Below are 14,599 nucleotides of genomic sequence, written 5' to 3'. Positions count from 1 at the left end.
TTAGCGTGGATAAGACAAGGCTCAGGGCGATCTTATCACTGCATGTAAACATCTGATAGGAGGGAAGAAGGTGGAGCCAGCCTCTTCGCAGTGATGTTCAGTGAGAGAACAAGAGGCAATGAGTGCAAATTGAAATACAATAAATACCATTTAAATATTTGAAAATGCTTCTTTTCACAGTGAAAACAATCAGATTTTGGAATGGGCCTCTCCAAAAGGTGGTGGAGTCTCCATCCTTTGAGATGCTCAAAATCCAACTGGACTCAGCCTGACTAACCTGCTCAAGTTACCCCTGCTTTAAGTGTCAGGTGAACTAGATGGGCTTGAAAGATCCCTTCCCATCTCAGCCCTTCTTTGAAGTGACTTTTAGCATTGTTGAATATGAGCACTTCAAGTACTTACTCTTGAAACTGAAACAATGCAAACTTGAAGTGGAAATTTAAACCTTTTTTCAAGTGAGAGAAAGATAATATTGAGTTGCTACCTACAAGCAGAGTAAATGTCTTGCGCTTTATCATTTCAGTGCTGACTTGAGGTCAGCAAGTCCCTGTGTCTGCTCTTTGGTGAGAGCAACTGTGTTCATGGCCATTTCTGACAGATAGTTGCTCATTTGACTTTCCTATAGCAGATTCTGAAATTGCCTGGCAATCTCTTCCTGTCCTTGGCTTAAAGGTGGTTTCATGTTACTAACTGCATAGCAACTAGGGGAAATGTAGTGGTTTGTGATGTGTAGAAGGTCATATTAGAAAGTATCTTTGATCAAAGAACGTGTTAGAGAGAAAATGCAATTTACGTATTTATTATTTTCATTTTAAAATTTCAGACTTCAAGGTAGTAGTCATTTTGTCATGATAAATCATCTCAAGGTAATTAGTTTAGAGAATACTTAGTAAAGATGATAAGGTAAGTGAAGTGGATAGATCATGTCTTCCGGTTCAATTTTTTGCATGTCCTTGCTTGACTCTATGGCCTGAAATGTTCCGCTTCACCAGAGCTAAAAGGGATTATTTTTTGAAATACACATTGTAATATGCAAAAGAAAGCAACGTTCACTTATTTTCCCCAATAAATGTATTCCCTGTGATAGCACATCTGTGCTGAGTGTTGTCTTGCAAATTAGGCTATCACTTCAGCTTTTTAGCTTGCTCTGTCCATGGCATGAGAGAATTTACTCAGATGTGAAAAAGAAAATCACATAGTCTCTCAACACTCATTCATTTTTTCTCATGAAGATTTTGTTGTCTTTTTTTTTTTTTTTCTCTCTCTCTCTACCACTGGCGGTAGGTATATCTCACCATTTGAACAAAATAATTCATCGTTGTTTTGCCAGCACTCTTGAATTCTTCTGCTCCCTACTGTTATAAAATACTGCTGAGGTAGGATGTGGTTTATCTGTTCTTTGTCACATTACACAGAGTTTAAAACATTAAAAACTCTGCTATCTTTGTGCCATGAAAGCTGTCTACTGCCAAACTGGCTGGTGAAGTAAGGGTATATACAACAGCTGCCTATTTTGGCATGGTGGTAGTAGGGCTTAAACTTTACCACCCAGGCTGGGTGGGAATCAGTTAAGTGTGTGGGCAGAAAAACACGCTGGAAAGAAATCTGGTGGCATTACTGGCTCCTGATCTAAGACAAAGGTTGTTGGCCACGAGTAGGATCTACAGGTTCCTTCTCTCTGTGGTTCTCTCCTCTCTTTGTGTGCTATGCCTCTGTGACTTTCTGCTGATTTGGATCCTCCTTTGTGACTGCTTCTAGGAAGTTTCTTTTGGATATGTAAACCGTGTTTCCTGTTTCATGGGCACTTGTTATTTATTTTTGTTACTCTGAGGTTTGGTATGTGGAAGAGTTTGTTGTGTTAACTTCTTCAAGGTTACTTAAGGATGTTCTTTTTGGTGTGTGATACCAGTCACTTCGTTTTCAAAATTGCACTTAATTGACTATTTGACAGTGGCTTATCAATCTCTTCCTGCAATCTGCATTATTTTTTAGGGTTTATTTGTTGGGATAGTGTTGGGACTTCCCTAAAGTGAGATGGAAGAATGCCGCCACAGTTTAGATAACTTGCAGAAATACCCTATATTATAGCCTTTGCTTAGAACCGTATGTTATTTCTCAGTGTCTGGCTCTGGGCAGTGCAAATGATTGCATTTCATCAAGGTCTGTTGTCTCTTGAAACTTTTTGTCAACTTTCCCAATGTCCTTTGGAATCTCTCTCTATATATTTTTATCACCCTAAATGGACTCAAAGTACATTTATTACTTTTGAGTATAGCTGCATGTTTTTATGCTTGTATGGAGCTAGATTAAGGAAGTACTTCTAAACAAAAGGTTTTACTACTTTAGATCTGACTTCACATAACTAATTGGAATAATTGAACAAGTAGTTAAATGTAAGAAATGTCATGCCTCAGGAAGTGAATTAAAAACACAGAGTTAAGGTTAGCACTTTTTTTAAGAGATGATTTTTCTCCTTTGAGGGGATGCATGAATACCCAACGCTTCAGCTGATGTGCTTCTCAGTATTTAAATCTTACTGCCTTTTAGTTTGCAGATCCCTGCTATAATTTCTGAAGTGTTTGCATGTGGGTCCTCCCAGGTGTTCTTTCAGAAATGAATGACAGAACTAGTTGGCTCCCTCTAAGCCCACTGTCAGTAGTAAGTATACCAGCATAGTCTTTCTGTGCTGTGCTGATGGAACTCTAGGGTGTTTGGTGTGGAGTGCAAGAAGGTTTGGTGTTTTGGGATGGGGACCTCTTGAAGTGCAGATCTGTTTGGGTAAGAAAGCTTACACTCTAAAAACTTCTTTTTCATTGGTACAATTCCATAGACACAGTTCTCTCCTTTATGCATCTTGTGTCCAAGGAAAACAGAGCTTGAGATGCTGTGGCTTAGGTTAGCAATTTAGTGAGCAAACCTTGTGATGCAAGCCCAATCTTGCATCATTACAGTGCGTCTACACTGAGTTTGCACTGGTGTAGCTATGCAAGGGCTCCTTCCTCTTTCCCTGAAAAGTACAGAGCCTCTTCATTTTGCAAGTATAAAATCTCATTAATTCTGTCATCCTGGAGACTTTTGTGACCGTGTTGTGTTCCATGAGCAAAGATTAAGTATCATCTTTATCATTCCTTTACTATACACACCTAGCGTTTTAGATCTTCTTTAGTTTTCACTTGTGCATCTGATACTGTCTGACATTCACTGGAATTTCCTCCAAGGAAGTTCATCCCAGCCTATTCTTCATTTCTCTTAATGTCCTTCCTCACCACTCCCAGGGCTTGTTTGTTCAGTAGACAATTTGATAGTCGAGTGATAGTGTCTGAAAGTTGTTATTTTCTAAGTATTCATGCTAATTTTTGCAAGTAGAGTGGAAGCCACTCAGTGGAACAAATCCAATCACAATCTTACTTTGAAGTTAATGACTTTTAACAGAGGAAAAAGTACTTTAAGAAGATACTTAAATACAAAAGATAAAATGCTCTTTAGAACATATTTTGAGAGTGACTGCTTTGCAATTATTTTTCTTTGACCCAATCTTAAAATGATGCAGAAGATTTATTTCCCTTGTCCCACTTCCACGGTGGTGTCACCAGTCAGAAGGTTTAAAGTAAGGCAAAGGTCCGAAATATTGCAAGCAGCTCTTCAGCCAGCTGAAGCATTAGTGTCCTCTACTGTGAATTTAAGCTATCAGTTTCTTGTTTGGTTTTATCTTTCTGTGTAACGTGGGAACTATAAGTGTTTGTCGGCGTATTATAGAATCACACAGAATCACAGAATGGCCTGGGTTGGAAGGGACCTCTAGGATCATGAATCTCCAACCTGCCTGCTGGGCAGGGCCACCAACCTCCCCATTTACTAGACCAGGTTGCCCAGGGCCCCATCCAACCTGGCCTTGAACATCTCCAGGGATGGGGCTAGTTGTTACATAGATATGTAATTGAAAGAAATTACACCAATGCATCCCACACAGCTGGTCTTTTGTCATGTCCGGCCCTGCTACCAATTTGAAAGTTCAGTGGCAGGCCTCCTTTCTTCAAAAGGTGTCTGTGGAGAGAAATTACTGATGTGATCTGCAACTGAAAACCCCTCAGTCTCGGCCAGGAGGCAGCAGTCTTGCTGAAACTGTTTCTTGGAACTGGGTGTGCACAAGTGTATGGTTGTTCTGACATTGTTGTGTAGGCCTCGATTGATGTTAAAACCTGCTAGTGGTGGAGGCCGGGCCTGGCCACCACAGCCCTAGCACTGGGAGCAACGAGGGGGATAAAATGTCTGTCTGCCCATACTCACCCTGAAAACTACATCCAGGATTCCCCTGTGAAATGCTGATCTCTGTGTACAAGTCACAGCTGCTTGTCAGTACACCTTCTGGAAGTTTTGTCTCTAGAGCTTCCACTTAACCAGGCAGGTGCAGTGGGATGAAAGAGCAGTTTTTGCATTGAGCAGTTTTCAGGATTACTCAGAGACAGGTGTGCTCCTCACCTTGGCAGTTTAAGCAGTTGAGATGAAAACTGGGTGGAGTTTCCTGAAAATAACTTTTCGTATTTCAACATGAAGTGGTAACTGAAGTCTTCAAGTTTAGTACAGTGAAAAGCCATTGCTTCCAGTAAGAAGTCAGTAAGAAATAATTGTTTCATATTGGGTGGAAAAAATTGCAATAGAGAGATTTCAGATGATTCATTTCCTATGCAGCATAGGTGTAATTCTGTTGAGGCTCGAAACATGGTTTATGCTTTGGTTTATTTCTTGCATAACCATTGTGTTGTCCTTCCTGATCTAGTGCAAAAAAAAAGTACAAAGTGCTGCACCACTGTGGGGGATGACAAACTGCATATTTTGGCAGTGGTTAACGTGCTGAGCTCAGGCCTGACAGTGCATAGGCAGATTCCATGGCGTTGAAGCAGATTGAGGAGCAAGGAAATGGAACTTCATACAACTTCTGCTGACCTTCACTGTATTAACGGTGGTGAATGTGAGATGATACCCTGACTTTCTGGCAGATCAGCTGCCTCAAGGTGTCAAGATGAGAATCAAGGAGAAGTAGTACTCCAAGATTACAGTTCTTCTTTGACAGAAATGCCCAAATGGCTGTAGGTCAAGGAGAAAACATCAGTTTTCATGGCTATGTTTCACTGCTTTCTTGGTTTGGTGTAGGTCCTTTTGTCTAATTTGTAAGTGGTAGAACGTGTTCTTCTGTTCAGACAAGACTGAGGGGTGAGCAGTGTGAGCTGCCACATGGGGCAATGCGCGGGGTACCCCTGTGCACTGCGGTACTGCAGGAGTGAGCTGTCTGCAACCGCTGAGCCTATCTGAAAGCTAATGTATTCGTTTCAGTGGGTGTAAAAATGGCATTGTATGATGTTCTGCAGTAATAATAACTGGGAGGCAGTCATGATACTTGCGTTATTTTTTCTTTGGCAGCAACCTCTGCCTAATTCAACCTGAGGAGTGAAAGTCATTGCTGGGCTCCTCTGGCTTGCATCCTACTTTCAAACAGGGATCTGCTGCTGAAACTCAGCCACCTACATTTGAATTTTTTTGAGCTAAATATAAGTGTTATGGTTTGGTATTTAAGTACTTACAGTTCGTGGCTTCCTTGATACTCCTGACACTTCTCTAGGAATCATGAATATTGGAAATCAGTGGAAATAGGGTGGTTTGATAAAGCCTTGAAGAAGCTTCATTACTGTAACACTATCAGCCTTCAGCTCTCAGGGTGAAATGCTAGTGAGGATGGGCTGCAGATGATCAGGATGTAGTTTAATTTGATAATTATGTGAGGTACCTGTTACGGAATTATAAACCCAATTAAGGCATGCAGAGGAGACTTCCTCCTAATACTCATCTACATTAAGAGCAAACATTAATTCAGCTTCACAGACAAATTGTTTGTTTTTGATGTAGACTAGGAGAAAGTCCCTTCTGTATTTACTTTAATTAAAATGATAATAAGTGATACCTAATGAGCTGATAGCTTAGGAAACACAAATTGGTGTTGTGGAAGAGATTTATTTATCTTTTTCCTTTCTACTACAGTTTTCATTTTCTAAGAAGAAAACGTGAGGTTCCTGTGGTAGAGTAGGTTTTGTAGGACAATTTTTATAAACTGTACTTTCGCTTGACTTAAAATGTTTCTTTATATGTTACTTTAAATGCCAGATGTTTGCCACACAATTAATAATCCAGGTGAATAAGTAGCGATATTGCAGACTGACATCTTCCTTGTGTAGGTTTTACAATGTATTTGATTCTAAAGGCACTATTTTTGTGCATCTTTCTCTGTGCTTTTAGCTTAGTCCAGTGGATGAGCTATAAATGTAAAATGTAATTTGAGGTAAGTAAAGTGCCATTCCTTTTCTGTTTTGTATGGGAACACATAGTTTTGACAGAGAAGGAATATTCTGGGGGAGATTTGAGAGACTTCTTTTTAGAACCTCCTTTTTAGAAACATACTTTAAGTTCTTTTTACACATAAGTGCTTTAATTCCAATCTATTCCTATATCTTCCTACTTCTTTTCTTAAACCCACTTTTTATGTCTTTATCCTCTCATGATTAACTTCTGAATCATGGGTAACATGGTTTAAATTATTGGAGGCTGTGTGTAGACCATTGGGGTAGATATATCCTCATTGAAAATTTAAATCCATTTCCTTTCTGGGAGATTGGATTGTGAAGTTACTTGATGGTTGCTCAGCAAAAATAGGTACAAAACAAGGAGTTGTCACTAGGAGTCTGAAGGCAGCACTCCGATAGTCCTCTTGTGTCTTATTGATGAGCCGAGTGTTTCCTTGCTTCTGAGCTAGCCCCTGCTGAGGGCTCTCCTGCTTTCCTCTTTGCCCCTTTTCCTATTTTTTGGTCTTTCCTGGTGTTAAGGTGTGCTGTTTGCTGAATCCCACCTTGGCCCTCACATATCAGAGATGGTGCGATTGAACATCTTCAAAAAGAAGGGGCTGTGTCTCCTCAGTCAATGGAGAAGGAATTTTCTTGGCTTACGAATAGCTCTGTGAATTCACCCAGGGGTGTCTTCTTCCTTTGATTCTTCTCCTGCATTCCTTCACCATCAAGCTCTGGCTTAATTTGTGCTCCCAGGATGCTTGCTTTCTTCTCTGCAGCTCTTGACCTCTGGAACAACTTTCTAGAATTCATGCCTCAGAACTGCTTCTAAATTGTTTTTTAAAGTGATTGCTTAATTTTGAAAATGTAAAGAAATGCCTATCAAAGCGGAATGTGGACTTTTAAAGCATTTGTATGATGGCTTTCTTGCTGCAGCCAACATTTATCTGTGCTGTCTGGGTAGGCTTGGATCCCCTCCCTAGCAATATCTGCGTTGTGGCGGCGTACAGAAAAGCTGCCATTTTATCTGCTCCTAGCAATTGTAATATCTTCTAGAGCCAATGTGAGGCTTAGTCATCTGCTCTTACTTAACCTGCTCAGCTTGGTCCTTTTACTGCAAGTCACCAGCAGTGGCTCAGCTGAGTGCTCAAACACATTTGTCTGACTTGCTTCCAAGTGTACCAGCAGCTATCGCTTATGCGCAGACCTCCTTCCTCACCGTGCTTGGTCATTCTCAATCTTCCTGTTTTCTTTGCCCAGACAACCTCAAACTGGCAATGCTTTGTGACTTCTCAGCCCAGTTTCTTGGAGTGAGTTATTTTCTACTCCCATCTCAGCCGACTTTGTCCCATCTTAAGTTTGTTCTCATTCAGAGTTCAACTTCTGTCTGTTTTGATACAAATGAGACAGCTGCTGCTCTGTTATGTTTTGATGGCCCACTAGGGAAATGAGCACGGGCATGAGATGTGTCCTGCTCTGGACGGGACTTCCTGGGAGATCACACAGGAGCTGTGGTGCTCACAGCTAAAATGTAATCTGGCTATGCATGTTTATTTTGAAAATACATCCACGGCTCTTTTCCAAGTGTTTGTAAATTTGGGATTTTAAGGGAACAGAAAGACGTGTGCCTGTCTGACACCATCCTTCTATCACGTTTCACATGTCCGCTCAAGTGCGTAAAGGGTGCAGGAGTATTTCAGACCATAGTTTTTCTTAGGCCTGTCTCCTGCCGGCTGTGCAACTGCTTTGCATCCAGTAAAGAAGCTGAGGGAGACATCTAGCAGGAAAAATTTCAACACACATAGTTTGGCGTAGTTTTGCTCTGTGGTTTTGTCATTGGAAAGAATTAGAAGATGTTTTTGCGCTTCTTCCCTCAAACCCTCTCAAAGAAAAAAGGCTTTGGTTTCACACAGCTCAGCCGTCAAAAGCTGATGCTGGCTGTTACCCACTGCTGCACTTCCTTCTCTGCTGTCTTCGCAAAACCCCATGCTGGCTGTTGCCTAACCCTGAGCACTTTGTTGTGCTCATACAGGGTAACACTCTGGCTTTTATTTTTTTTTAATTGCTACTGTGTAACGTGAAATTGGAGCCGTGCAAATGCCAACGGGGATAAGAGGTGCCCACTGCTCCCGCTCAGCAGCCCTCAGTGCTGGGCTGGGTCTTCTGCAAGCGTTCCTGCCTCCAACCTGTTCCTACAAGTTAATCTCTCAGACTGTCTCAGCCTATAAAGTGAGTTGCATCAGGTTCTGCCCACTTGAAAACACTTGACTTATCCCAGTAATTTCTCAACTATTTTCCTAAAAAGCCAAATGCTCCTTTGAAGATATTCTTGTGATTTTTGCCTCTGGGATTAATTGTGGAAGGTATCTGTTTGTTATTTAGTTTGTTTGTTTTTGTATTCAGTGATGATTGAAGCTGAAAAGGCATAACTATGCCAGACTCGATGTGCCACCTGTTCCTAGAGATCTGCACTGAGTGGTGGATCCCTGCTTGTATCTATATCAGCAATTGCTTGTAGTATTGGAAGCAGCAGCAGAGTCAGATCAGCTGATGCCAGACATCTTATGTCTCCACTATGGAGTTAGATACCTCTTCCCTGGTTCAGGGTGGTAGCCTGCTTTCCTGTTACTTTTTTATCTCTTGCTGCATGAATCAATTCCTAGCTTCACCTGGCTCACTGCCTCACCTGCTTTATGTCCACTATACATCCCTCCTGAGGAGTCAGACTACCATTTATTTAATTCAGGTTTCATGTGGCTGAAAGGTTCTTGGTGTCTGTCTTTCTCTGTCACTGAGGTGCTTTGTGCTGGTGTCCTTTGGCTTGGTGCTTATGACTAGATCCTGCGTGCTGTATTGGGAGATTCTGTGTGCTATGACTCATGAAGCAATGAAAGTAAGTGAAAATAATACCAATTTGTACAGATAATGGATATAGTGCTCTAGCAGAAATAAGTAAGTTACACAAACTCCCTTCTAGTACTTGAAAGGAGTGTATAAACAAGAGAGGGAATGACTGTTTACAAGGGTGGACAGTGATAGGACAAGGGGAATGGTTTTTAACTAAGACAGGGGAGGTTTATGTTGGATATTAGGAGGGAGTTTTTCACACAGAGGGTGGTGACACACTGGAACAGGTTGCCCAAGGAGGTTGTGGATGCCCCATCCCTGGGGGCATTCAAGGCCAGGCTGGATGTGGCTCTGGGCAGCCTGGTCTGGTGGTTGGTGACCCTGCACATAGCAGGGGGGTTGAAACTCAATGATCACTGTGGACCTTTTCAACCCAGGCCATTCTGTGATTCTATGGAATTGGAATTTTTAAAATGGTTATGATTCTACCACTTGCTGTTGATGTTTCTCAGGGGAAGTCTTGTATCCAAAAGCACTATGAATAATTTTGGAGGTGGGAAAGAAAATATGAATTACGCAGAAACTCCAGAGCAAGGAAAAGACACTAGAAAGTCTTTGGTCTGTAACTTGGGGAGGAAGAAAGTGACACGCGGTACCACTTCAGTCCTGGGTCTTATCAATTATGAAGTTTGTAAAACAGGAGGGGGAAGAAAGTACCTGCTGAGTGACATGTAACATCTGGCCAGAAATTAAGCATTTCATAATATTTCTGAAAAATTCCTTCTTGGTAATTTCACTAAGCTATTTTAAATGCTTCTAAAATATTTTGCTCTGTATCTCTCTATATAAGTGAGACTAACAATATCATGTTGCTTGCAATACCCCTAGGTATACCCAGCAGGGCTTGTGCTGCTGTGCCCAGCCAAAGGATGCTGTTTATGTTCTCTAACTACCAAATCCAATTGTTTGAAGTTCACAGGAGAAAGTTGCGAGTGTTTAACCACAAAAACAAGGGCAAAATTCTGTCATTCATATGTTACAAGACAAGTTTGGACAAAGAGTTTTCATATTTAGTCCAAACTTGAGGGTTAGTTTTTTTTTCTTTCTGATGGATAGAGTTGCTGCAAATCTCTGGATTTTGTCTTTAGCATTTTCCCTCCTTCTCACACCTGGTTTTGAGATTCTCTTTTATCTTTAATTGTATCCCTTTGGCCTAGTATTCCCACACCCTGAACTGTTCCCTTTTCACCCCTCCTTTCTTTTCTCTTAGAGTTTGCAGGCTGGAAAACCACTTAGTTGAAAAAAAAAAAAAAAAAAGAAAAAAAGTAGTGAAATGTATTTTTCCCTGTGGAATAGCTGTAATCTTAATTTAATCCCATTACATTGTCTACAATATTAGCTGAATGCTTTTGTTAACAGTTCACAGAAGCACAAAATTGCAAGGATTGAAAGGGAACCTGGAGATCATCAAGTCCAACCCCCAGCTGACCATTTCAAAAAAGTCCTTGTATTATAGAGCTGATGTCTCATGGAGATGAGCAGAGAGATCTCACACCTTTAGAAGATGGCTGCTGATGGGCCACCTGAGGGTGGGAATATGGTGCCTGTGTTGGCTGGATGGATGTAGGTAGTTTAGTTTTGCTCTGTCATTGGTGACTTAGTGCTGCACTGCTCCATGCGAAGTAGAAAAGAATGGCTTTAGCACTCATGCTGTTAGTCTGTAGGTTTATGTGCTTCTTGTGCTTTAACTCACCTTTTAACAAGTTTGAGGTTTTCAAACACCATCCAGTAAAAGGATGTCAGCTATCCAAAACCAAATACATATAAATTAATTTATTTGGAGCCTTCTGTGGGTCACAAACCAAAGTACAGAAACACCTGTCTTATAACTCCATAGCAGAATATGTTATTTTATTTTTGTTAACGGAGGAGCAGAGTATGGTGTTACTTTAGCAGCAAGTCTAAAGAATGAGCAAAGAAAGTACTCTGAATTTTTCAAACTGTTTGAATAAACGATGTTCTTTATGGAGAGTTATTTGGGTAAACTTCAGTAAGAATAAAACTTCTTTTTCCTCTTTTCTATCTACTCAGGCCATGTTCTTTCTATTCTTAGGCTATCAAATATCCCTATATCAAATTTCAGCAACCTGAGCAGTATGGAAGAGTTAAGAATTATTTCAAAGGCAGTACATTGTGTTTCTGTCTAGGAAGAAAATTCGTATCAATGGCAGTTTTTGTTGTTATCTGTGTGTTACATAGTTTAGTTTATTTTTTTTTTTCTTTGATTCAAATGTTGTACACAGTTTTCCTTTGAGCTGAATGGAATGTTCAGCTGATCTTCAGGCATCATCTTTCTGATACTACTCTTGCTCCACCTCTTTTGTGTACTCTTCTGTGTACGTGGCTTTAATGCAAATGTGAAATCACTGAAAGCACAGCCACTATGATAAAGAGAAATATTGCTGACAAGCAGAGGAGAACAACCATCTACTTCTTCTCTTGATATGTTGTGTAGTATTTGTTGATGAAAAGTTGATGATACTGGAACTTTCTGGTCCTCTCAAAGCCATCCTTTCAAATGGCAAAGGAAGAATTTAACTTGCACTACGGCTACCTATGCTTAAACTTATATGGATACGATATGGATATTATACATCTCTGATCCTTTTCAATAGAAATGTAGCTCTGTGGGTGTATGTGTTTGTGTACTTGAGAGATTGGCTTTAGCTTTCTTAACTGAAATGTTTTCAACTTGGGTGAAGATTTTGCAAATGTTTTCAAATTTAAAGATCTGCTGAATTTTTTAAACAAAACCACTGATCTCTCCTTTGACAGTGAAATATTTAGTACACCTCGGGATTACAGTAAATAGATACGTCCTCATGATGAATGTGGGGTAAAAGTCTATGCCTACAGGTGCTGTGAAAAATATGCTGCTGTCTGCCTTTCCCGTTGTGCCAGTATTCTGTTGGATGAAATGAAATGCTCTTATTTACACTTCTTGGTTTGTTTGTTTGTTTCAACAGGCAAAACGAAGGCTGGAGCTGGGAGAAAGTGGCCACCAGTATCTTGCTGAAGGACTGAAGACTCCGAAGGGTAAAGGAAGAGCTGCAACAAGAAGTCCAGATAGTCCAAAAAGTAAGGGAATTTGTAATATGCTATGTGACACGGTTTTTTATTTTACTAGCTTGAGATCAGATTGAACTAGTACAACATGCTGCATTACCAAGTTAATGATAGAATCGTAGAATATCCCAAGAGGAAGGAAGCCCCCAGAATCATTGTGTCCAACTCCTTGCTCCACGTGGGACCACCCAAAATTCAACCCCTCTGTCTGAGAGTATTGTCCAAATGCTTCTTGAACTTCTATGGCTTGGGGCCATGACCCTGGGGAGCCTGTTCCAGGGACTAACCACCATGTCAGTGAAGAATCCTTTCCTAACCCCCACCTGACCCTCCAGTGACACAGGCCCATGATGTTCCCTTTCGTCCTGTCCCTGCCACCAGAGAGCAGAGCTCAGTGCTGACCCTCCTCTACTGGTGAGGAGCTGCAGACCACCATAAGGCCTCCCCTCAGCTTCCTCTGCTCTGGGCTGAACTAACCAAGGGACCTCAGCTGCTCCTCATATGTCTTGCCCTCCAGACCTGTCACCATCTTTGTAGCACTCCTTTGGATGCTCTCTAGTAGCTTTATGTCCCTCTTACCTTGTGGCACACACAACTGCATAAAGCGCTTGAGGTGAGGCTGCACAGCATGTGGGACAGTCACTTGCCTGGTGGCAGTGCTGTGCCTGATGCATCCCAGGGCACAGTTGTCCCTTTGAGCTCCCAGGGCACACTGCTGACTCAGAGTCAAAGCTAGAAGAGTATGTTTATTGCTCTACTCACCTGGATGCAGGTGTACCAAACTCAACCATGCAGCCAGCCAGCGCACCATGTGGTTGCAGCACACTGATTGGCAGAGAGTTGCTGAGCGGCTGTAGAGGCTTCTGGCGGCTTGGTCTGTCCCACTGCAGGATGCCCTGGAGTCCTCTTCAGCCAAGAACATGTATTTGGGGGCTCTTATGAGAAACGGATACTGAGGAATACAAATATTATAGGAGGTTCAAATGTACTTAGGAAGTAAAGCTAATTAGAGCTGACCTCCTCTTCCTCTGCTAACGTGCAGTAGCTGCTTGGCAGGGCTTTTTTTCCCAGGCAGGGACTTACAAAGAGCAGTAGCTGTGTTTCGATGGTGTGACACACTAAATGCTTTTTGTGTAGTTTGAATTGTCTTCTGTCCCTGCAATATGACTAGATTATTGCTGTCACTGTTGAGGTGCTGCAAATATGGATTTTTTTTACATTGCTACTGCCCCAGGAAGTAGGTTTTCTGCAGCAGGAACTGGAGAAAATAGCTTTGCCACTTTGTTTTGAGGATTTCAGGAGGAGAATTGCCTGAGTGCTTGCAAAGGGAGGACTATATAGTAGAAGAACTGGGGAAAGGCAGAGGTTGGGGCAGCAGGGGTGCTGTTTGAAGGGAAAAAGATAGGAGGAGATAGCTACTTGCTCTTTCTTCCTACATGAATGTTTTTATTGGGACAGAGAGGAAATGTGAAATTAACTGAAAATATGGGCTTTAAGTGGAGAATTTAAACAACAGTTGTTTTAATTAAGCCAAACTTCATTAAGCTACGTGGAGTCTGTTTTTTAAATAGAAGTGCATTCTCACTAAAGCTCGATGCCATTCAGAGCGTAGGATTCTGCTGCAGTGTGGATAAGTCTGTACAGAGGACTTCCTTGCTGGAACACCTTCCATTGGAGGTGGCAGTCATGTAGCCCGTTGCTCTTCTCACGCAAATCCTCTTATTCTTTCCCAAGTCCCAAATATAAATAACAAATAAACAAAAGTAACAATAATCCCCTCATTTGGCTCTAGATATAAGGGGTCACCTAACTGAAATGACTTTTCCTGTTTTTCAGTGCAGACAAGCCCTGACTACCAAAGAATAAGATATAGCGGGTTTTCTTTGTGAGCCGACAATCAATTGGTTTGCATTGAAAAGCTATCGTATTCTTTAAAATGATAAAGTTTTGCTTTTAGGTAGGATGTCAGTTTAGACTGACTTTTACAAGTAAGCCTGGGACCTGAACCTTGAAAACACGAAAGCGGCCACCAGATCTGCAATAGATCCATCCTGTGCAGTACTTCACCTAACCTAATGCAAATGAAAGGTTTGAGAAGTACAGGGACTGTTTTGATAACAGTGATGATCTTCCCATGGGGAAGCTTTCAGTCCAGCAGACGGTTGTCTTATTTCCCTTGACAGAAAAACCTCGAATGTTTAGAATTGATTTTTTTTCTGATCTATATATTGTCACTCTTAAAAGCTCACCTATTAAACACATTGATGTTGCATTAGCATGTGAAAATAGAGAAT

At 41.3% G+C, this 14,599-nt stretch overlaps 1 protein-coding gene across 3 annotated transcripts in view; it reads left to right on the top strand.

Moving 5' to 3' along the window:
- Positions 1–14,599, top strand: part of E2F3 (E2F transcription factor 3) — a 43,836-nt gene that overhangs the window by 19,228 nt on the left and 10,009 nt on the right. For all 3 annotated transcript variants that reach the window (XM_015275949.4, XM_015275948.4, XM_015275950.4), the window contains exon 2: positions 12,206–12,317. In XM_015275949.4, the coding sequence (XP_015131435.1) occupies positions 12,206–12,317 (112 nt within the window). The remainder of the gene's footprint in view (positions 1–12,205; positions 12,318–14,599) is intronic.

Source organism: Gallus gallus, chromosome 2, assembly GCF_016699485.2.
Source record: "Gallus gallus isolate bGalGal1 chromosome 2, bGalGal1.mat.broiler.GRCg7b, whole genome shotgun sequence".
Taxonomy (NCBI): domain Eukaryota; kingdom Metazoa; phylum Chordata; class Aves; order Galliformes; family Phasianidae; genus Gallus; species Gallus gallus.
This window is presented reverse-complemented; position numbering and strand designations above follow the sequence as displayed.